This window comes from Meles meles, chromosome 16 (genome assembly GCF_922984935.1).
Source record: "Meles meles chromosome 16, mMelMel3.1 paternal haplotype, whole genome shotgun sequence".
Lineage (NCBI taxonomy): Eukaryota > Metazoa > Chordata > Mammalia > Carnivora > Mustelidae > Meles > Meles meles.
This window is the reverse complement of record NC_060081.1, coordinates 69,929,775-69,952,344: the sequence shown is the minus strand read 5'-3', so window position 1 is coordinate 69,952,344 and position 22,570 is coordinate 69,929,775. Positions and strand designations below refer to the sequence as shown.

At 40.2% G+C, this 22,570-nt stretch overlaps 1 protein-coding gene and 1 pseudogene across 9 annotated transcripts in view; one reads left to right on the top strand and one right to left on the bottom strand.

Moving 5' to 3' along the window:
- The window catches only part of NCOA3 (nuclear receptor coactivator 3), a 142,372-nt gene that overhangs the window by 13,293 nt on the left and 106,509 nt on the right, over positions 1-22,570 (bottom strand). For 6 of the 9 annotated variants that reach the window (XM_045980301.1, XM_045980303.1, XM_045980300.1 and 3 more), the window contains 15 exons: positions 21,279-21,383; positions 20,224-20,396; positions 19,650-19,750; positions 18,138-18,312; positions 17,561-17,749; positions 17,295-17,396; positions 12,996-13,136; positions 12,578-12,725; positions 10,958-11,349; positions 9,912-10,780; positions 8,785-8,920; positions 6,206-6,403; positions 5,553-5,834; positions 5,330-5,456; positions 4,110-4,281 (listed from right to left, as the gene is read on the bottom strand). In XM_045980301.1, the coding sequence (XP_045836257.1) occupies positions 4,110-4,281; positions 5,330-5,456; positions 5,553-5,834; positions 6,206-6,403; positions 8,785-8,920; positions 9,912-10,780; positions 10,958-11,349; positions 12,578-12,725; positions 12,996-13,136; positions 17,295-17,396; positions 17,561-17,749; positions 18,138-18,312; positions 19,650-19,750; positions 20,224-20,396; positions 21,279-21,364 (3,291 nt within the window). In that variant the 5' untranslated portion in view covers positions 21,365-21,383. Of the gene's footprint in view, positions 1-42; positions 1,550-4,109; positions 4,282-5,329; positions 5,457-5,552; positions 5,835-6,205; positions 6,404-8,784; positions 8,921-9,911; positions 10,781-10,957; positions 11,350-12,577; positions 12,726-12,995; positions 13,137-17,294; positions 17,397-17,560; positions 17,750-18,137; positions 18,313-19,649; positions 19,751-20,223; positions 20,397-21,278; positions 21,384-22,570 lie in introns of those variants that run through there. The other 3 variants (XM_045980305.1, XM_045980307.1, XM_045980308.1) reach the window with 2 other exon arrangements.
- On the top strand, positions 13,460-14,833 carry LOC123927102 (annotated as a pseudogene).

The following is a 22,570-nucleotide window of genomic DNA, read 5'->3' as shown; positions in this document are numbered from 1 at the left end:
AGGAAGCCTGCTTCTTCCTCTCTCTCTCTCTACCTGCCTCTTTGCCTACTTGTGATTTCTGTCGAATGAATAAATAAATCAAATCTTAAAAATAAATAAATAAAAATAAAAAGGCGGTTAACTCAAAATCAAACAAAAACCAAAAACCCTATACAAATTATGTCTGATTAAGCAACAAGCCAAAATAATGACAACACTAACCACCTCTTTAACAACAAAAGCCATAATTATACTGGAGTAAAGAGAGCACACGCTCTTGCATATGTAGTGAGTATGGGTATGAGCGTACATACTGGAGGAAAGGGGGATAAATACAGATCCATGATTCTTTTTATCTGAAATTCAAAAAAAAAAAATCCAAAAACCTCTAAAAAAGGCAACACAACTTTTCATCAGCCCTAAATGCATTTAATAGCAAAACTCGACCTGAGCTTTTATGAAACAATATCTCTACATGTCCACTCAGTGTGACTATTTATGTATTTGGCTCTCAGACTATTAGCATGTTTGAGGATAGGCTACTGCGTAAAGCGACAGGATTGCTCAAAACCACCAGCGGTATCACAAAATAAATGGCATACAAGCACCGTTTCACCCTCCTAAATCCAAAAATTCCTGAACTGAAAAGTGTACCTGACCCCAAGGTTCTCAGACAAGGGACTTCGAATGTACGGTCAGCTACTGCAGCAGGAAATCAACAGACGCAGACGGAAGCTGATGAAGAACAGCCGCATACACACAGCCCTTAGAAATATTCCCAAAACAGAGTCAAGTCTCACTATCTGAGTGGGGCAAATGCGTGTGATTCCTCAAAAAGTGTATTTTTGTATAATTTTACAGTTACAAACACAGGTTACTTGGCTAAAAATAAAAATTAACTATAACAAAGTAGGAAAGCAAGTCTCATCACTACCCTGCTTAAAATCTTCCATGGCTTCCCAATATAGCAAAAAAACTCCAGCCTCCGTGGATGGTTTGTGGAACCAGCTTCCATTTACTTTACCAACATCGTCTCACAAAAGTCCCTCTCTGTTCTCACAGATTTTCAGTCACTTGGTTGAACCCCCACGCCCTTCCCGCCTGAGGCCTTTGAGTTAGCTGTACCTCTTCTGGAACATTCTTCCCCTAGCTGTTTGCCAAGCTAACTCCATCTCATCCTTCAAATGTCAACTTACATGTCATCTCCCCCCAAAAAGCTTCCTGACCACTCACCCCAGTCTCCAGTCATTCTCTGTCTCATCCCTAGACATGAAAACACAAACATTTTTAAACTAAAGAATAAGACTACAACAAGCCCCCACTAAAAATAAACTGGGAAAACTATTCAAATATATTAGACAAGTAAAGAGCCTTCAAATCGCAGTTCAGACAGAAGAAATTACTTTAGAGACAATAATTTAGAGAATTAGAGAAAAATGCTGACCACCCCCAACCCCAAGAAAAGGTCCTTTAATGACACAGGCCCTTCCTGTTGATCTCCACCACGTCGCGTCTGCCTCCAGCCGGGTGGCTCTTTGCCTGATGTTTGTCTGCTCCGGGGCAGTGTAAGCTGCAAACAACAACGAACTAATTTGTTCACTATTGCCCCTCAGCTTCTAAAAAAAGACTAACTGGGATACAGAAGATAAGTATTTGTTAAATGAAAGAATCAACATGTCAATACATAAACTTACATAAAGTGCTGTTGCAGATAAACAAAAACCCCACCAGAAAACTATCTTAAAAACACACGTAAATGACTAAAACACATAAAATATGTTCAATCTTGCAAATCAACAAAATACAATTTAAAACAGGCATCTCTGGGCACCTGGGTGGCTCAGTCAGTTAAGCCTCTGACTCTGGATTTCGGCTCAGGTCATGATCTCAGGGTCGTGAGATCGAGTCCCACACTGAGCTCTGTAGGCATGGAGCCCGCTTAATATTCTCTCCCTCTCCTTTGCTCCTCCCATCCTCCTTCTCTCTCCCTCTTGGCAGGGAAAAGAAAAATACACACACACAAGCATCTCTGGACACCTGGCTGGCTCAATCAGAAGAGCACATAACTCTTCATCTTGGGGTTGTGAATTCGAGCCCCACACTGGGTATAAGCGATTACTTAAATATAAAATCATTTAAAAAATAAAAATAAAACAAGGACCTTTGTTGCCAATCAGATTGGCAAAGATTTAAAAGAATAATCATGCTCGATATTTGTTCCATCACTTGCTCATCCACAGTGTCTTTCATCCACCTGGACCACAGCACGGTGTTTGTGAGGATGAGGAACTCCAACCCTCAGCCTCTGCATGGCAAAGCAGGAAAACAACCTGCAAAACCTCTAAAACATGCACGCTCTCTAACCCCATCAATCTTTCTGACTATAGGTAAGAAAGACTAAGGGAGCAAGATGGGAATAATTCATAGAATTGTTTATGATAATTATTTAGAATCAACTTAAATTTTCATCAGTAGAGCACTGGTGGGGCACCTGGGTGGCGCAGTGGGTTAAGCAGCTCAGGTCATGATCTCAGGGTCCTGGGATCGAGCCCCAAATCCGACTCTCTGCTCAGCAGGGAGCCTGCTTCCCCACCCCCCTCTGCCTGCCTCTCTGCCTACTTGTGATCTGTCAAATAAATAAATAAATATTTTTAAAAAAAAAAAGGGAGAACACTGGTTAAATAAACTGTGTTCAATATAACAGATACTATATGCCTATTAAAATTAAAGATGTATATAGTAAATAAAAAAAGATGACAGATGGGCACCTAGCTGGCCCAGTTGGTGGAGTCTGTGGCTCTTGATCTTGGATTTGTGGGTTGGAGCCCATGCTAAGCATAGAGAGTACTTTAAAAAATGAAAAAAAAAAAATTAAATAAAAATTTTGAAAAGATGACTGAGGATGACTTTCATAAGTAAAACAGGTTACCAAAGTGTTTTTAAAGCATGCTCCCCCCTTTTTTTAAATATACACTCAAAAGTTACTGATTCTTTGTGCCAAGATTACAGAAGATTTTTAACCTTTTTTTTTTTAAGATTTTTATTTATTTATTTATTTGTCAGAGAGAGAGAGAGAGCGCGAGCGAGCGAGCACAGGCAGACAGAGTGGCAGGCAGAGGCAGAGGGAGAAGCAGGCTCCCTGCCGAGCAAGGAGCCCGATGTGGGACTCGATCCTAGGACGCTGGGATCATGACCTGAGCCGAAGGCAGCTGCTTAACCAACTGAGCCACCCAGGCGTCCCTTAACCTTTTTTTTAATATGTACCGTTTTTTTGTCATTGTCAGATTTTACCTAATGACCATTAACTATTTTATCATTAGAACAGAGAAAAGCTCTTTCCAGCTTAAATATAATTGTAAGGGGCAGTTCAAGCTCCTTAGTCTCTGTGTAGCCCTCACATCCACCCTCAGCCAGGTGAGACGCGTCCTCCAGCGCCATGGGCACGAAAATGGTATGGCTAGAGACATACAACATCACCGCTCTACATTCCCCACCCGCCCTTTACGAACTTCTGTGACAGTGTTTGCCACAGAGGAGTATGATCCTTTGTGGACCCTCTGAAAATCTTGCCTAATTATCACTGAGTACGCAGATCTATACACTGCCCCATACACAGTTCTTTACATGAGAACAGCCACTACGAAATGTATCCGTTTCAAAACATAGGTCTGTGAATGACAGATTTTCATAAGGCTGCACAGGTGACTTGGGAATGAGAGATGCTATTGTTGAGATGTTCATATTCACTACTGTAAAGCGATTTTGTTTGACACAAAAAATGTCTGTATACTCAGAGTATACAGTGCTTGGCCAGGCAGTAAAAACAGTTAATCATAGAAATGAGGATTCAACTAACATATGTAAAAAGCAGCATTTTAAAACTACAAAGAAGTATTATTGGATCATTTCTACAGCTGCCTAATAATGGGCAGCTTTACCAAACAGTAGGTTACTGGCAATATGATTTCTAAATGTAATACTGGGCTCCATGAATGCAGTGATGTAACTCAAGTAATAGGAAAGATACCCAGACAGGCATTCATGTGCATGGCTTCATGGATATGCACACACACGTGTATGTTTTAAAGTGTGCACATGCACAATTCCATTTCCGTGTTAATGCCACCTACTTGATTCACAAGTTCAGGAATGCCCAGAGCTCTGTCAATTTCTTCCAAGCCTGTGGCGTCTGTGTTGCTCAAGAGAGTGTGCAGCTGGTCCAACAACGCTCTTTCATCACTCTGCCCTTCTAGGTTAGAAGGTGGCCCAAGGAGATCATCCAGGGAATTCCTAAGAAGTGGCCTAAGAGAGATTCACAATCAATGTCAATGTTGGCTCTCACACACACGCACACACAGAAATGTTGAACTATCAGAAAACTGAGGCTGGGGCCTGCCAAAATAACTTTGTTGTCCTTGGCCCACTGAGCTCATATGTCAAGTGTAATACAAACGCCATACACCCACAGTAAGGTCCCACAGTCCTCCAGCATATTAGAAGGACATGGAACTAGATACTCATTCTCCCTCAGAAAAAATTCCATAATGAGACTATCTGTTCTCCACAGAGAAGCAGTCAAGCTAATAAACTCACACAGCTATACCACTGTCTACTCAATAGATCAATTCATTTTTTTCTTTGCTTAATCTATTATAGAATTCAAGTTAGACTTGAAATTGACAGGTGGCTTCTTTCATGCAAATGAGTTAGTGATCAAGTTAAATAAAAATGAAATAGACGGGCGCCTGGGTTGCTCAGTTGGTTAGGTGACTGCCTTCAGCTCACGTCATGATCCCAGAGTCCTGGGATCGAGTCCCACGTCGGGCTCCCTGCTCCACGGGGAGTCTGCTTCTCCCTCTGACCTTCTCTCTCATGTTCTCTCTCACTCTCTCTCAAATAAATACATAAATAAAATCTTAAAAAAAAATGAAATAGACATAATCCACATCTTTCTTTCACAAAAAGAGTGCTACAGTTTGCTTTTACCATCATCCTTGAAATGTTTTAAATAATCTTAGAAAAGAATTATCAAATCCTTAAAAATTAATCTGCCAGAAAACTGAAGCTCACCCTCTGAACACCATTTATCTTCGCAAACTGGTGGTAATTTCTCCTCACCGGTTTGACCACTCACCGGTCCTGACAGCTAAACAATAAAGCGGTGTCCTCCCTCACTGGCTTGCTGCCTCACCTCGATGTTTACAGTCAGACAAGAAATGCCCAGATGGCAGGCAAGTACCTCAATCAGTGAGTTATCTTCATTCTCTTTTAGGTTTGCTCCTGTGTTCTGAACTTTTTCTAGATAATCCTATGCTAACATTTTCAACAGAGTCACATAACAAAGTCCCACCTATTTTGAGTCCCATGAGGACCCTGTTCCATGGACAACATGCCATCTGGCCAGGAACCCGGTTGGTTAGGTGGTGCTGCCTGGGCATAAGGACTGACCCCCATTCCCATGGGAATCTCACCAGGCCCTGGTGGAAGAAAAAGAGGGGTACATTTTCAAAGAAGGCAATAGCAAATATTACCCTAAATCATCTGGTTTTCTTTTTTATGAAGGGGATGCTTACGCATTTGAAGCATCTGCTGTTGTTGCTGCTGCTGCTGCTGCTGCTGCTGCTGCTGCTGCTGCTGTAACCCTGGTCTCACCCCTGGGATGCTATTGGCCCGCAGAGGCAAGGTGGGCATCGAGCCGCCCACCGTAGGTCTGGGTAAAGAAGCATTATAATCTGCTCCGGGTCTTCCCATGGAGTTTGCACTCATATGTTCCATTCTACTGGCCTTTGAGTTTGGTAGTCCCCAGTCTCCTGAGGAAGGCGTCTGATTCACAGTCACATTTCTGTTTGGTCCACCTACAACAGGTAGAAATGATTGTGTCTTTCCCGTATTATATTAAAATCCTTCTTATATAAGTACAGTCATTACACACAACCTTGACCAAAAAAGTGCTGTCACCCTAAGAACGGGGCTGGCCAACTATTAAGACATTCATTTTTCAAGGCATTTTTGATAGGCAACTATTGCCACATATTCAAGTAGCTTCTTTGAGAGTTTAAAATAACCAAGATGTAGAATAAATTAAGGAAACTCATGACAAAAATATTATGCTACTGTTATTCAAAAACCTATTATTTAATCCCAATTACTTAAATGGCATTAAGTGTTTTAAATTTAAACTTAAAAAGAAAATTTTATCCGTAAGTACTGATTAGAAATGACATACCCATAGTTGAGCCATAATTTTCCTGACTATCCATCATTCTTGGATTCCCACCCAACACGGGCTGCTTTGGTAACATGGGGAAAGCACCGATATTCTTTACTGGAGGACTTGATCCAATAGAAACAGGGCTATCTAGAGACACTGCTCGGTTATATGGGGGACGAATGGCCTGCACAGACTGTGGACTCCTCACACCTGCTGAAACACAGATGCACAATACATAAAAATTCTCTGATGATTCAGTATGTAAGCAATCAAGCACAACACATGAATACCAATACCAACCACACAAGAACATCTTTCTTACTAAAATAAACAGTAAGTATAGACGGAAAAAAAAAGGAGGAGAAGAAAAAAAAAGCCTCATATTCCAATATGGAATATAGTAGAAACAGAGTCCCAGTGTTGGCTGATGTACTGGGCACTGTTCCACAGACTGACGTAGTCATTCATTTTCTGCTTCACTTAATATTGAAAACGTCATCAACGTTCCAACTCCTAGAGGTTCTTCCCTATATGTACTTATGTCAGTTGTTTAAAAAATGTTTTTAATTAAATGTACTAGACAAGTTGCCTTCTAATCAAACGAAGAATGAAATGTGAAATCTCCCCCTAACATTTGTCTTTCTCCAACCTAGCTGACTGACTGTGGACTACCCATTTCCGTTTAGGAAACAGTGCCACTGAAAATGAGTAACTGCCATTCCTGATAACCGTGAATTTTTCTTGTTCAACCAATACCTACACTACACCCTTCTTAAACTGATGAGTGAGGAAACCACACGGCTGCGGAACAGAGGCTGGGGGACAATCAGCCAACACTAAAAGAAAGTCTCAGAGCTAAATGACAAAGTTCCACAAGTGTCACAGGAAAGGTTTCGATTACAAGTTTTAGCTGTTTTTTAATTCAAGTCTGTGCCAAACAAAAATATATGCTCTGGTAGCTACTACTCAACTGGAGCAACCAAAGGCGAACATTTCCTAGAATGTTCCATGATTACTGGTGTATTAGTTAGAAATAGCAAATTTTAAGAACAGGAACATACACACTATGAATTATTAAAAAAAAAAAAACCTGAGAGGCACGGTATGTATTTTGAAGTTAAAAATGTTAATTAGGGGCACCTGGGTGGCTCAGTGGGTTAAAGCCTCTGCCTTCGGCTCAGGTCATGATCCCAGGGTCCTGGGATCGAGCCCCACATCGGGCTCTCTGCTCAGCAAGGAGCCTGTTTCCTCCTCTCTCTCTCTGCCTGCCTCCTCCCCTCTCTCTCTGCCTGTCTCTCTGCCTACTTGTGATCTCTGCCTGTCAAATAAATAAATAAAATCTTTAAAAAAGTGTTAATTAGATTTCCATCTTATTGCAAGAGTACAGCTGATCCTTGAACATCACAGGGTTAGGAGCACTGAGCTCCCAACAGAGCCAAAAATCCATATAACTACTGACCCCAAAAACCTAACTACTAATACCCTACTCTGACCAAAATACTTATTGATAAGTCAATTGACACATATTTTGTATACTACATATATAATATGCTATATTCTTTTTTTAAGATTTTATTTATTTGTCAGAGCGAGAGAGCACGCGTGAGCGAGCATGTGCACAAGCAGGCAGAGGGGGAGAGAGAAGCAGCCTGCCCACAGAGCAAGAAGCCCAATGCGGAACTCGATCCCAGGACCCTGGGATCATGACCTGAGCCCAAGGCAGCAGCTTAACCAACTGAGCCACCCAGGCGCCCCTATACTATATTCTTAAAATAAACTAGAGAAATCAAGAAAATCATGAGAGGGGTGCCTAGGTGCCCCCCTGGTTAAGTGTCTAACTCTGGATCTCAGCTCAGGTCTTGATCTCAAGGGTTGCAAGTTCAAGCACTGCACTTTGTCTGGGCTTTGTGAGTAAGTACATTTACAGCACTGCATGTACTGAAAAGATCCGTGTGTGACACATGCAGTCCAAACCAGTGTTGTTCAAGGGGTAACTGCATGTACAAAAATGTACAGAAACTTTACTTTTCTTAATTAAAATACAATGTATTATTTGTCTCAGAGGTTCAGGTCTGTGATTCATTAGTTTTACACAATTCATAGCACATGCCCACCCCAGTGTCCATCACCCGGCCACCCCATCCCTCCCATCCCCTCCACTCCAGCAACCCCCCGTTTGTTTCCTGAGACCAAGAGTCTCTTAAGCCTTGTCTCCCTCTCTGGTTTCATCCTGTTTCATTTTTCCCCTCCCTTCCCTATGATCCTCTCTGTCTTGTTTCTCAAATTCCTCAAATCAGTGAGATCCTATGATAACTGTCCCTCTTAGACTGACTTATTTCTCTTAGCATAATACCCTCTAGTTCCGTCCATGTCATTGCAAATGGCAGGATTTTGGGGGGTGGGGGGTTGACAGCTGCATAATATTCCAATGTAGATATATATACCGCATCTTCTTTATCCATTCTTCTCCTGGATGTTGATGGACATCCAGGCTCTTTCCATAGTTTGGCTATTCTGGACTTTGCTGCTATAAACATTGGGGTGGTGAAGAAACTTTTAAAAGGCAGCAAGAATAAAACCTAGTTCTTTCTTACCCAGAGAATTAGTTCCTTGAAACATCTGTTGCTTGGTTCCCAGATTACTACCATTTGTGGATATGGAATTATTATAAAAGTCAGAACTAGTCAGATCACCAAGAATAGCATCTAGATTATCCAAGTCTCCAGATCCCTGGGGGGAGAAAATTAACCGGTGTTAATTTTTATTTCTTTTTAATTAACATTACTAGATATACATAGGTATAAACCTATTCATCAGAAGAACACAAATTAAATGGGAATAAGTAAAATATAATAGTTAACCTGAAGTGATAATACCTAACTTAAAGTCTGGCTTCTTAAGACCCTTACCCCAAATTTTCTTCCTTGAAACTTATAGATCAGCATACCGAAATAAATTCTCTGGGTTTGGAAGTGCTTTTGAAGAGGCATTTTTTAAATCTGCACTAGAACTTTAATTCTCAAACTGTAAAATATTTTCCAGTTAATGTTATTCAGCATCATTAGCTGACAAAGTCGTCTGCCTCTACACCTACCTTTGGAAAACAAGTGTAAGTAATAAGAAAGGCAAGAAGCAGGCATTCAATAAGAGATTTGCAGGCATGGTTCAAAAAGGAGTCTTGGTCCGCAAATTTGGAGAGCACTAGGTTAAACAAAATCAAACAGATATCCTAACAGTAAGACTTCCCCAAGACTAATTGTATCAGACGTATAATGAAGTCTCCTGGAAGAGTGTTCCTCAAGCAGAGTTTAGGAAACCCTTATACAGAATGAGATCACATACAGAAGGAAACTTGACTGTAGGCACAAATCAAATTCTGTTACTTAATAGTTTTTTTTTTCTCTGTTTCTTTCTACTACCCCCTTTAAAAGCCCCAATATGCTCATTCCAACAATAAAAACCTCCATGAAAATTTTCAAACTGGCTACCAACTGGTTCTAATCAGAGTCACATTTTAAAACACACACACATCTCGTATTTCCAAACTCCATAATACACCTTACAGATTCCCAAAATATAAAGAAATGACAGCTCAAGAATAAATTCCATTACATAAACCTAAAATAGAAGACAAGATTCTGTATGTAACACATGGTCTTTCCAACACAGAAATGCAATGATGAAACAATGACTGAGCTGGAAGAGAGAAAGAACAAGTTACCTCTTCATTTGTTTCTGTCTTAATTTTAGAGTCCTTCTCTTGACTCGAGCTCGGGATGGCGGAGCTGCTGCACTGACTCAGTTTACCGTCCACTCCTTCCACTTTGGGCTGCAGTTCTTTGGAGAGTGTGTCACTAGGATCATCCCTGTCCAGCAGGTATCTAAGAAGCGCATTATTTTCCTTCTTCTTAGGACTCAGTTGCTCCTGCTTGACACTCCCTTCCACACAGGACGCCGTACTACTGGTGTCCTTCCCAGTGGCCTCTGCAGTGATCTTGGCCACATCTGCGGGTGAATTCCCGTCCTGCAGCAACTTATGCAGAATCCGGTGCTTCTCCTGCAGCAGGGACCCGTGCATATTCGATGTGGAGGACACTCCTCCAGAGGTTGAGGAAGAGACCCCAGAGGGGCTGGTGACATTAATGGAAGAGTCTTTACAACTTGAATCCAAGGGGGAGTTGGTCAAGGAGGAATGGCCCCGGTCATCAGAAGAACAGGTAAGTAATTGCAGTAATTTTTTATGACCTTTGCTTTCCAAAGGACCCCTCTGATTCTCTGACCCTTCGACAGTGCTCTCCTTACTGTCTTTGTCACTGAGGTGATCCCTGCTATTTGACTGGCACATTGAACTCTCCACTTGATTCTGGTCACAATACAAGCCCAGGGGACTCTTGGAATCCTGACTGTTCACTTTATTTGGCTGGCTCATATTCATATTGGGAGAGTGATCCAATTTGGGGCCTGGTGAAGACAGAGTGGATAAAAGAGAAGTCCCCACTCCCTCACTGATAGCTTGCAGAGCACTCAGAGAGCTGCTAGAAAAGCTGTGGCTCCCAGTATTACCAGAAGATCCCATGGGAGAGTGCACACCTGGATTGGGAGAGAAATAAAGGAAAGAACTGGACTACTGGATGCTGTAACAAAATGCCACTGAACTCTCTAAAAGTTAACCTTAAAATGAACTAACTTTACAAAGATTATAACAGAAGAAGAGAAGAATTACTGAGGAAGAAAAAAATAAAGAAAAGGAAATGCCAATAACAGTACCTGCAACAGGAGAAAACTGGTGTGAGGCCATCTTTGGACTCCCACGGTTACGAGGAGATACCATGATGTTCTGCTGGTTGGAACCAAGGCCAGGGCTCCCATGTGGGGGGCTACTCATGTTGAGACCATAGTTGCTGTTCTGGTAGGAAGATGGTGACTGCATGCCTGCCCCAGGGTTCATCGAAGCTATGGGATTAGAGGCCCCGAACCTAGACCCACTCATTGGCCCTATGGTGCTGGGGTCAGCCAAGCCATAGGTCCTGTTGCTCAGCATCTGTAAACCTTGGTTTGGCGACATGCTCATGCTGCCTACTGAACTATTGCATCCGGCTATTGGAGGTCTAATCCCTGGTCCGACAGGATTCGTGTTTTGTCTATACCCATTCTGTTCCCTACAAAGAAAGAAGACAAACTTTCACTAAAATATTACAGGCATGCATTAAAGCACTTTTTTTTTTAAATGATGAAATAAGTGCCCAGGAGCTTAACTTCTAGGCTCCATTCTAATACTTAGTGTCAGTCCCAATCTAAGTATTGATCAGTTATGAACCCAGTAACATATTATTTTTTTAAGATTTTATTTATTTATTTGACAGAGAAAGAGAGAGAGAGATCACAAGTAGGCAGGGAGGTAGGCAGAGAGAGAGGGGGAAGCAGGCTCTCCGCTGAGCAGAGACCCCAATGTGGGGCTAGATCCCAGGACCCCGAGACCATGACCTGAACTGAAGGCAGAGGCTCAATCCACTGAGCCACCCAGGCCCCCCCAGTAACGTATTTTTTAATATGCCACAGAATCTAAATGAGTGACCACGAGCACGGCACCGTGAAGGGCCAACAACTATGGTAGCTGGGATCATAGCAGGGTTTACTACAGTTGCCACACCTGTAGGGGCTAACCTGGAGGGGACTGCAAATTACTCAAGATATTTAATGCATGAATAGTGTGCTCTTCCATGTGCTGCTCATTTACCATTAGCAACAGCAACATATCTTTTTATTCTTAAAGTCTTTCGAATTTCAAATTCAATCGTTAGAAGCAACATAAACATATCATCAGAAATAAAACGTAACAGAGGTAGTCATATTTTTTATGTTCTTTTATTCACAAGCCTTCCCACTCCCCAGCTTTCCCAGAAAGTATTTAATGAACAAATTCTCATTTTCACATAATAATATAACCTTAAAAATATGTCCTCGCTTTGGCAGCACGTGTTATCAAAAAAGTAAAATAAGTGGGGCGCCTGGGTGGCTCAGTGGGTTAAAGCCTCTGCCTTCAGCTCAGGTCATGATCTCAGGGTCCTGGGATCGAGCCCCACATCTGGCTCTCTGCTCGGCAGGGAGCCTGCTTCCCTTCCTCTCTCTCTGTCAAATAAATTAAAAAAAAAAAAAAAAAAGGTAAAATAAGTGTGTGTGTGTGTGTGTGTGTGTGTGTGTACACACATATACATACTCTCCCAATCATCACAAGATAATAGATCATTTCACTATCCAGGAATCTAAACTCACTTCAGCAAACCCAACATCTCTTCTTTTTCTCGTTAAATCTTTGTAGATTGATAATAAAGCATCTTGAGAACACTGTTGCATTTAATGTGAGGACACACAGTGAACGATCATTACCTCTGAAGAAAGTGAGTTGAGACAAAGCCATGCCGATCATTTGTGACAGGATTTCGGAAGAGTTTGCTTTTGGTTTGTGCTGACACTATGGTTCCATCGGCCAATGAGAATCGATACACCGGGGTTTCTGCATGGCCATGGATATAAGCTGTTGGGAAAAATACACCATCACTAGTGACTACAACTGGAAAAACAGATACATGTAAGAGAGGAGAGAAAGGAAATGTACTTCAAGTGCCACATTTTCTCAATCCAGTGAAAACACTGGACCTGCACCAAAATTACAAGCAGGGTAAAAGAAAAATGCTCAAGAATCACTTTCCTACCCCACACGCAAAAACAACCATGAATACACTTAATGCTTTATGGTATACAAACACAACAGCAAAGACCAAGAATCAAACTCAAAATTCTTTACCTTCTTGATAGTGACGTTTCTGAGACCACGACTGACCATCATTAAGACTAAAAAATCTCTGGATACACCTTCGGATTATATCTTCAAAGCCGGGTCTCATGGAGGATCTCAGTGAATTTGTGTCTATGTTGACAACTTTTCCTATCAAACAGAAAATCAAGATTTAAATCCAACCCACGAGTATTTACTGGTTGCACACTGCACAGGTTTGCACTGAAGAATAAAGTAAAGACACTAAATCTTTGCTCCACCTTCTCTGCTATTTCCAGAACTCTTCAAGGACATGGTCCTACAGGACACTCTTACATTAAATGTTCTGCTGTACAAAACACAAAACTCCTTTCACTTTCTGAATGTACAGAGTATGACGTATCCAGATAACCTTAGGTTCATTTTCACTTCAAGGAAAAGATCACCACCTACCACTGAAATTGTTCATCTGAAGATATTCTGTCTCTGCAACTATGAAAATACCTGCCTACACAGCTAGCAGGAACAATTCTTTCCATCCAAGAGGTAACTGCATTTTTGGACACTTAAAATCTAAACCAGGAAGGTTAACCAAATACTCATTTCTATAATTCTGAAAGCGTCTGACTTTTGCTTAATACCAAATACACTAGAGACAAAATTTATACGATTCAAACGTGTTATGAAATTACAGGTTTCATGAAGATGGTCCTTAAAAAAAATGGGCAGCTAGGCCTTTCCACATTTTCTGAGCAGTACCAGGGCAAGTTGGCAAGAATAAACACCTTACAAAAAGTGTCAAAAAGCAGCAAAGAAAAGGGGCCCCTGGGTGGCTCAGTCTATTAAATGTCCAACTTGATTTTGGTTCAGCAAACCAAATCTCAGGGTCATGAGATCAAGCCTAGCACTGGGCTCTATGCTGGGTGTGGAGCCTGCTTAAGATTCTCTCTCTCTCAAAAAAAAAAACAAAATATTAATAGCAATAAATTTTAAAATATTTTTTTAAAAAGGAGCCAAGAAGAAAGTAGTTGACCCACTGTCAAAGAAAGAGTGGTATGAGGAGAAAGCACTAGTTATGTTCCATATAAGGAATATTCAGAAAATAGTCATAAGAACTTTGTCAAAGGGACTAAATTGCCTCTGATGGCCTCAAGAGTTGTGCTTTTGAAGCAAGCCTTGCTGATTTGCAAAACGCTGAAGTAACATTTTAAAATTTCAAAATAATTACTGAGGATGTCCTGGGCAAAAACTGTGATCAACATTCGGGACATGGTATCCACAACAAAATACGCTCCCTTGTCACAAAATGTCAGGTGATGACTGAAAGCTCATGTTGCTGCCAAAACTCACTGGTTGTTTTGTCTGTTCCACATAGGACCTACTAAAAAAAAATGCAATACCCACATCCACAGGACCTCTTATGCTCAGCACCAACAGGGTCCACCGAATCAGGAAGGTGATGGAACTCCTGACCCACCAGGCAAACAAAATGACTTAAAAGAAGTAGTCAATAATTTGGAAAGTCAGATTGGAAAGTCTGACTGGAAAGTCTTTTCTATATCTTTCCTAATCTATTTTTTATTATGTTCAGTTAGTTCATTAGTTTCTGATGTAGTGTTCAATGATTCATTAGTTACATCTCCTAATCTATTTATCCTCTCCATGATGTGTTTGTTAAAAAAGTAAAAATATTGAAGAAAATCAGGTTTGGATTGGGGAAACTCATAAAGCTTCACATGGTAAAAGAGAGTTCTAAAAATGCTACTGTGGGGGCATCTGGGTGACTCAGTGGGTTACTCTGCCTTTGGCTGAGGTCATGATCTCAGGGTCCTGGGATCGAGCCCCACATCGGGCTCTCTGCTCGACGGGGAGCCTGCTTTCCCCTCTCCCTGCCTGCCTCTCTGCCTACTTGTGATCCTTGTCAAATAAATAAATAAAATCTTTAAAAAAAAATAAAAATAGGGGGCATCTGGGTGGCTCAGTGGGTTAAAGCCTCTGCCTTCAGCTCAGGTCGTGATCTCAGGGTCCTGAGATCTAGCCCCGCATCAGGCTCTCTGCTCAGCAGGGAGTCTGCTTCCCTCTCTCTCTGCCTGCCTCTCTGCCTACTTGTGATCTCTCTCTCTAGTAAATAAATAAATTTTTTAAAAAATAAATAAATAATAAAAATAAAAATAAAAATGCTACTGGGGATGACAAAGGCCACTAACGGTGGATGAGCTGACAGACAGAACCCCCAGTCTAAGAATCTGTTTAAAATTCAGAGCTTTAATGATATATTTGAAAAAACAAAAACAAAAAAACACCTTGGCAGGGGGACCTACAAAGAAGGGGCAAAGACATTCCAGGAAGAGTAAACATTTATGCGCTGTGCCCAGACTAAGGATGTTCTGTCCTCAACCACCTCCCCTGAGCTTAGTTCCAAGAGCCAGATGACGAGCACAAAAGAGATGCTCAGAAAAAATTTACATCAGGGACAGAAAATAAAACCTCTCCAAAAAAAGTATTGTGCTGAGTGCAACAAACCTCCTACGAAAGAACAGGTAGGGAGTGAGAAATACCAGCTATGGTAAGAAGGCTCTCAGATGGGACCCAGATGAAACTATTGGATTTCTCCTGCTTGGTAATTTCTAACTTTTATAATGTGTATATATATTGCTTTTATAATAAAACATTAATGAGATTAATGTTTAAAGGTTCTAGTCACTCAACTACTTGAGTAAAGATGTTCTATTTAGCATTCTCTTCTTTTCTTTTTCTATTCAGTATTTTCTATTAAAATGTGGAATATTGCTTTTTAGGGAGAAAACTTAGTCTGCCAAGTCATAACATATAGAGAGAAAGAACCACTCCAGAAGGCAAAAATTCCTGTTAACAGGTTTGCATATCTCAAGTAAATAAAGAAAAAAAATTTTCCAATATGAAATATTTATCATTTTAAATTTTCATTTAAATATTTAACAGATTAAATTAAGAATACAAAGACCGTTTTTGCTATTGTTTCATCTGTGAAAATTAATCTCATGCAGCCCCAAGATAGGTAATTGACCCTGGCATAAAATGGTAACTACAAAAACCACTTTTTACAGTGAAATATTGTTATGTATGTATGTGTACATAACACACACACACACACAAAACATATATAGGCACATATCCACTCAAAAATAGCTAGAGATATGTTAGATATTTTTTTTTAAAGATTTTATTTATTCATCTGACAGACAGAGATCACAAGTAGGCAGAGAAGCAGGCAGAGAGAGAGGAGGAAGCAGGCTTCCCGCTGAGCAGAGAGCCCGATGCGGGGCTCGACCCCAGGACCCTGGGATCATGACCCGAAGGCAGAGGCCCTAACCCACTGAGCCACCCAGGTGCCCCGATATTTATTTTAAACCTACCCCATTTTAACAAATTACTTATTGCAGGTCCACATGGTTGGCAAAAACAAACAGCACAGACTTCAACATCAGGCAGACCCAGCTACAAATTCTTTATTAGCCAGGATCTTGGACAAGTAACCCAACCTATCTGTCACCAGGCCTAGTTTCCCATCTCTGAGACGGCACTTACAAGACAAACCATGGCTTCACCATTCAGGGTTAGATGATCACAAGAGTGACCCTGAAGGTAAACACAGAGAATACTGCCACCACATTTAACTTTATCATTTTGCCTTATCACTTATATTGGCTTTAATTCCTTATTCCCATAGCCAAAAAAGGGCAGACCAAAATTGAAGCTTGGGGCACCTCAGTGGCTCAGTCAGTTAAGCCTCTGTCTTCAGCTCAGGTCACGATCCGGCCGGGCTCCTGGGATCGAGCCCCACGTTGGGCTCCCTGCCCAGTGGGGAGTGTGCTTCTCCCTCTCCCTCCACTGCTCCCCCACCTGAACTCTCTCTCTCTCAAATAAATAAGTAAAATATTTTTTTAAAAAAATTTTTAACTGAAGCTCATGCTGATACTAAGAATTACTCCCAGGAATTCTCATTAAATTACCCATATTTTTGAAAACTTATTTATGAAAAATGGGTTTGAAGTTAAAGAAAGAAATATTAACTTCTGACTTGAAATGTTATTTGGAGAGAGAGCTAGGCGCCTCTACATTCATTTTTTATTTATTTGAGGGATTTTACGTGTCAAATATACCCACCACAAATGCCAGGGGTCTCAGTGAATCTCAGAGCTGCAGAGGAAACCTAAGGAGTAATCCATGCAAAGCATCCATTACAGGGACGTGGAACTTACATGATAGTGCAGGCTGCAGAAACAGTAAACTGTTATAAAAACTCACCAATGAACAAAATGTATACACACACATCTACCAAGTGTTTACCTGAAAGATCGTGCCTAGTAATAAAGCTCTCAGGGTTTGAGGGGAACGCTCTTTCTCCTGCAGTTATGCGGCGTGCTACACAGATCATACAGGATTGCAAATCTACAATAAAAATTTAACCAGGTAAGGATTATATTTAACTTTAGGACAAGGGTATTCAACAGGCAAGTAAGGATGTGAAGTTCAGTAAATGAATACGACAACGGAAATCACAGAACTAGAAATGTGGCCACTGTTTGGCAGAATCTCAAACTGGTGAATCTTACCTTCCCCTTCCTCCATCATGGCTCGCGGCTGAGACAGGGCGAAGCACTGCATTGTTTCGTATCTCTGGCGCATCTCAGGACCAGTGTTTATGTCCTCCAGAATATCATGAGGTGTTTTCATCAACATACGGCAATTAAACGTATGGCTTTTTTGTCTTTGGGTCTCGTTTGTCCAGGCAACACCATTAACTATGGAAAACAAAAGGAAAAAAGTTTTTAAAAAGCTGGCAATTCAGTCTATGACTATCATCAAAAATTTAAGCTGTACTTTCTCATTACTGTGTTTTCTATAGTAATTTCTACACAGACATTTTGCAATGGCAATATATATAATACTGGAATAACCTCCATTTCAACAGAAATCTCACCATTTTGTAATTTGCTGTATATGTGGTCCAATGAAATGTGTACCAAATTCTAAATTCACCAAGTCATATTTGAAAGTTTTGCTGTTAACCACCTGCCTTTCTGCACAAGTATGATCACTCTGCCTCCCAAAATGCGGGTTCAATTTTCTAAGAAACTGTCAAGAAAATAATTTTTTAGCTTATTTAGAAAATACACATTAAAAGACTACCTGTAGATTTTGGTAAGTTTTTAAGGAAATCCTTTCTGTCTTCTTCATGCAAGATATTGTAGACACTTGTATTAACCAGGTCCTCTTGCTTATACTGCAGATACTGCGTGACATTCTCTGACACAAATACAATGTTTCCATCACGATTCACCACAAACAGGAAACCATCCAATGCCTAAAGTGGGATATGTTAATATTAGCTATTATGGACTGAACTGTATCCCCACCAAAATTTACATGCTGAAGCCCTAACCTTCATACAAACAGGGCTCTAATCCAATAGGACTGATGTTCATATGTAAGAAGAGAGACGCCAGGGATGCACATCCACAGAGAGATCACATCAAGACATACAGAAAAGGCAACCACCTACACGCCAAGGAAAGAGGTCTCAGGAGGGAAACCAAGCCTGCCAACACTTGACGTTGGACTCTCTTCCTCCAGAACTTTAAGAAATAAATTCCTGGAAGTGCCTTGGTGGCTCAGTCATTGAAGTGTCCAACTCTTGATTTCAGCTCAGGTCATGATCTCAAGGTCGTAAGATCTAGCCCTGCATCAGGATCCATACCTGCTTAAGATTCTCTCTCTCTTCCTCGCCTCTGCCTCTCCCCCACTCTCTCGCTCTTAAAAAAGAGAAATAGCCACCCAATCTGTGATATTTTGTTATGGCAGCCTTAGCCAATTAAGACACCAGACTTAAAGTACTAAACAGAAATGTTAAAACTACTACTGATCTAACAACCACCACAATTATCAGCGACCAATTACCATTCCTGTTAACATCAGCACAATTACTATAGGGCGTTATAAAAAATAAAAAGAATTGGGGAAAAAAGAACTACTGTCGACATAAAATCTGAATTTTTGAAGAATTATAATCTAATTATAATCTCATTATATTCTAATTATAATCTAATTTTTGAAGAATTTTATCTTGAAAGGAGCTTCAAAAAGTAGAAAATCATCCTTAGCACATACTGTTTTTCCACTTGATACCAAGTCAAGCTAAAGGCACTACACTACTCCCTAATGAAAATTTACGAAGACCTAAGTTGATCAACTAAGAGTAGTTGGAGTAAACTAGCTGAAACAACAAAGAAAAGTTAATAGGCGCACTTTATGAAGAGCCTCCCTGCTCCCAAGTCCTGCTTTAAAGTAAGAGAAACATGCTGTAGGTGCTACAGGTGAATCAACACTATTTAAGGAAACTACTTACAAAATCATTTTTAAGCACATCACGAAAGTGTATTTTTAAGTCTTAAAAATTCCTCAAAAAAGGGGGCGCCTGGGTGGCTCAGTGGTTTAAGCTGTTGCCTTCAGCTCAGGTCATGATCTCAGGGTCCTGGGATCGAGTCCCGCATCGGGCTCTCTGCTTGGCAGGGAGCCTGCTTCCTCCTCTCTCTCTCTGCCTGCCTCTCTCCCTACTTGTGATATCTATCTGTCAAATAAATAAATAAATAAAATCTTTAAAAAAAAAAAAAAAAATTCCTCAAAAAAGTATAATATACTTGCCTGAAGTAAAAGTGGCCCTAAGGAGTCTTTGTCAATAACTCCCTGTCCTGTAGAGGATACATCAGCTTTCTGAACATCATCATCACTGGAAATAGCTTTTCCTGAAAAGATACAAGGCAGTACTACAAATAGCATATATGTATGTATCAGCTATAGGTCAATTTCACCTTCACACAGTGCCCGGAACAAGGATACACACGGGGCATATATATACACATATACAACATTTCATGATAAGAAAACAACGCTATAATTTTTAAATCTTAAAATTTAGGATTTACCCAGGAAGGCAGAAGATACCCTCAATTTTCCTTCACTACTACATGTACTACTACCCATGACTTCTTGAAAGGAAGCGAAAACGTGACTAGGTGAGAACACAGGCCTCTATCTACTTCTCTATTAACTGTTTCTCAAGGAGTACAGTTGGTCAACTCACTTGTCCAGTCCCACAGGCTAGGTTCAATTAGCAGTAGTCCATACATGAGCAACACGGAAGTCAAAAGACAAATGCAAACACAGTTGACAAGTTTCCTTCTGAAAAGACTTGAGTGTTTTTCTTACTTTGTATTACCTTGCTCTTTTATTTGACGTATCTGTCTTACTGTTTCCTTTAAAATTGCACATTTATCTGGTTTGACATTGAAATTGTCAATATCGCTAAGATTAGCAGATATCAGTTCAGCCAATTCTTCAATATATTTACTCTCCTGCTCCCGTCTCCACTTTTCACCACTGCAGGTAAGACTGAGAGAGAAGGAGGGGTCATGAATACACCTATCACACAAGAGCAGTGAGCAGAGCGAGTCTCTACACACCACCACTACCTTCACATCTAAACAAATTAAATTCAGCCAACAGAAACCATCAAAACCTTGTCTTGGAGAAGTAGTAGAATAGAGTAGAAATTCAGGCAAACCTAAATTTCCAAGTCCACCTTTTTGTTAGCCTGGTGGCCTTGGGCAGACTTAGTCTCAGTATCTTCATCGGGAATATGAGGATACATAGTCTTTACCTCACAGAGACAGTAAAACAACAAAGAATAAGGAAAACAGTGTTAGCTACTTAGTAATAACAAGGTTTTATGGTTTATAGATCATTTTTTACTCTTCAAGAATCACATTAGAACTCAAGTCATACTGGCCTTGACAAATACCAAAAAGGCTAGCTTATCACTGCATAAAATGAAATATGTGATTTCCATTTTTTTAAACTTCAAACTTCATTCAGGAAAAGAATGATGAAACCCCACAAATGTCAAAATACCAACTTACATTTTCTTACAGGAATTTGAAGAGTCTTACTTGGATAATATCAATTATCTATTCCTAACTCCTACCTACCTCCTCCACTGAGAAATGCTTCACGCTGTATCAAAGGTATTAGTATTAAGATTCTTGCTTCTATCTGAATCAGCAACAAAATTTCTATTGCATCATAAGGATGTTCATCTGATCACTATACCACACTACTTACTACAAAGCGAAATCATGTAATTTAAGCAAAGACAAAAAAAGAAAATTTTAACCAGAGAATATAAATAACAGAAAGCTGAAATGCTATCTTTAAGCAAAAACATAGCAGTAGGGGGAGGAGCCTTTGGTGAAGCTCAGGAAATACACTGCCTACCCTTGTCCTGGAGTATCACATGGCAATTTGCGTTTTCGTGAATCAGGGGCCAGTGGATCCAAGGAGCTTTCTCCCAATCCGCTCATCGTGACTACACATCAGCAACTAAGAAAGAATAATGAGAAGATGAAAATATTATACAATACCCATGACTTTACAAAGCTATTGTATGCTTGAATGGCTTAATCTTATAATTCCGAAGTACACCCTCTCCATGGTTAGATGATTCTTTTTTTTTTTTTTTAAGATTTTATTTATTTATTTGAGAGAGAGAGACAGAGAGACAGCAAGAGCAAGGGGAGCAGCTGAGGGAGAGGGACAAGCAAACTCCTCACTGAGCAGGGAGCACACAGGGCTCAATCTCAGGACCCCTGAGCCAAAGTCAAACACTTAACCAACTGAGGCACCCAGGCACCCCCATGGTTAGAGAATTCTTAATACTCTTTATTATAAATTTGTATTCTGAAGACAACACCGAGTTCATATTCCAGTTTAATTATGCAGAACGTACAACTCCAAGACTAAAATGTTTCTCAAGTCCTACTAAAAATGTGTATGTTAAACACTACAAAGGATAAGGAAGGCATCTTTTCATATTTAATAACAAAAAAGAGAGAATGCCAACTCTCCAAGTGATGAAATCCCAGGGCACCCAGCTGGCTCAGTTAGTAGAGAAGGTGACTCTTGGTCTCAGAGTTGTGAGTTTTGAGCCCCAATGCTGGGTGTGGAGATTACTTAAAAATAAAAATCTTGAAAAAAAAATCCTAAATTTTATTTTTACCCAAAAAAGCACAAATTAGAGCTTATCTTGTCATTTGGTAAGGAGTCTTCAAATGATAAAAGTCTAACTTATTTTCAGGCTATTTTCAAGGTAGCACATGGCTTTCCTTTAAACCATTTCATTCTTATTTATTACCTACTGTGTTGTTCTTCTGTGACTTCAAAATTAACCTGGAATGTGTAAATAAAACATAAACTCCACTATGTTAGGCCTGGGGAGAAGATGTACAATAAAAAATGCAGGGGAAGGGAAGAAGGGATTCTGGCAAGATCCACATAGCAACAATTATCTTAATATTAACTGATGGAAATGTAATATGTTTTGGTTAAGATTTCAATGATAAAGAAAATAAATCTAGGGCATTTCTTCTTGAAACAAAAACAGGTTTTTAACATTCAGTATTAATGTTAACATTCAGTTTAACATAATGTTTAACATTCAGTTCATAATTTTAAGACATCTACTAAGCCTTCACTAAGAACTTTATTTGTCCTAAACTCTTGTTTAGGAA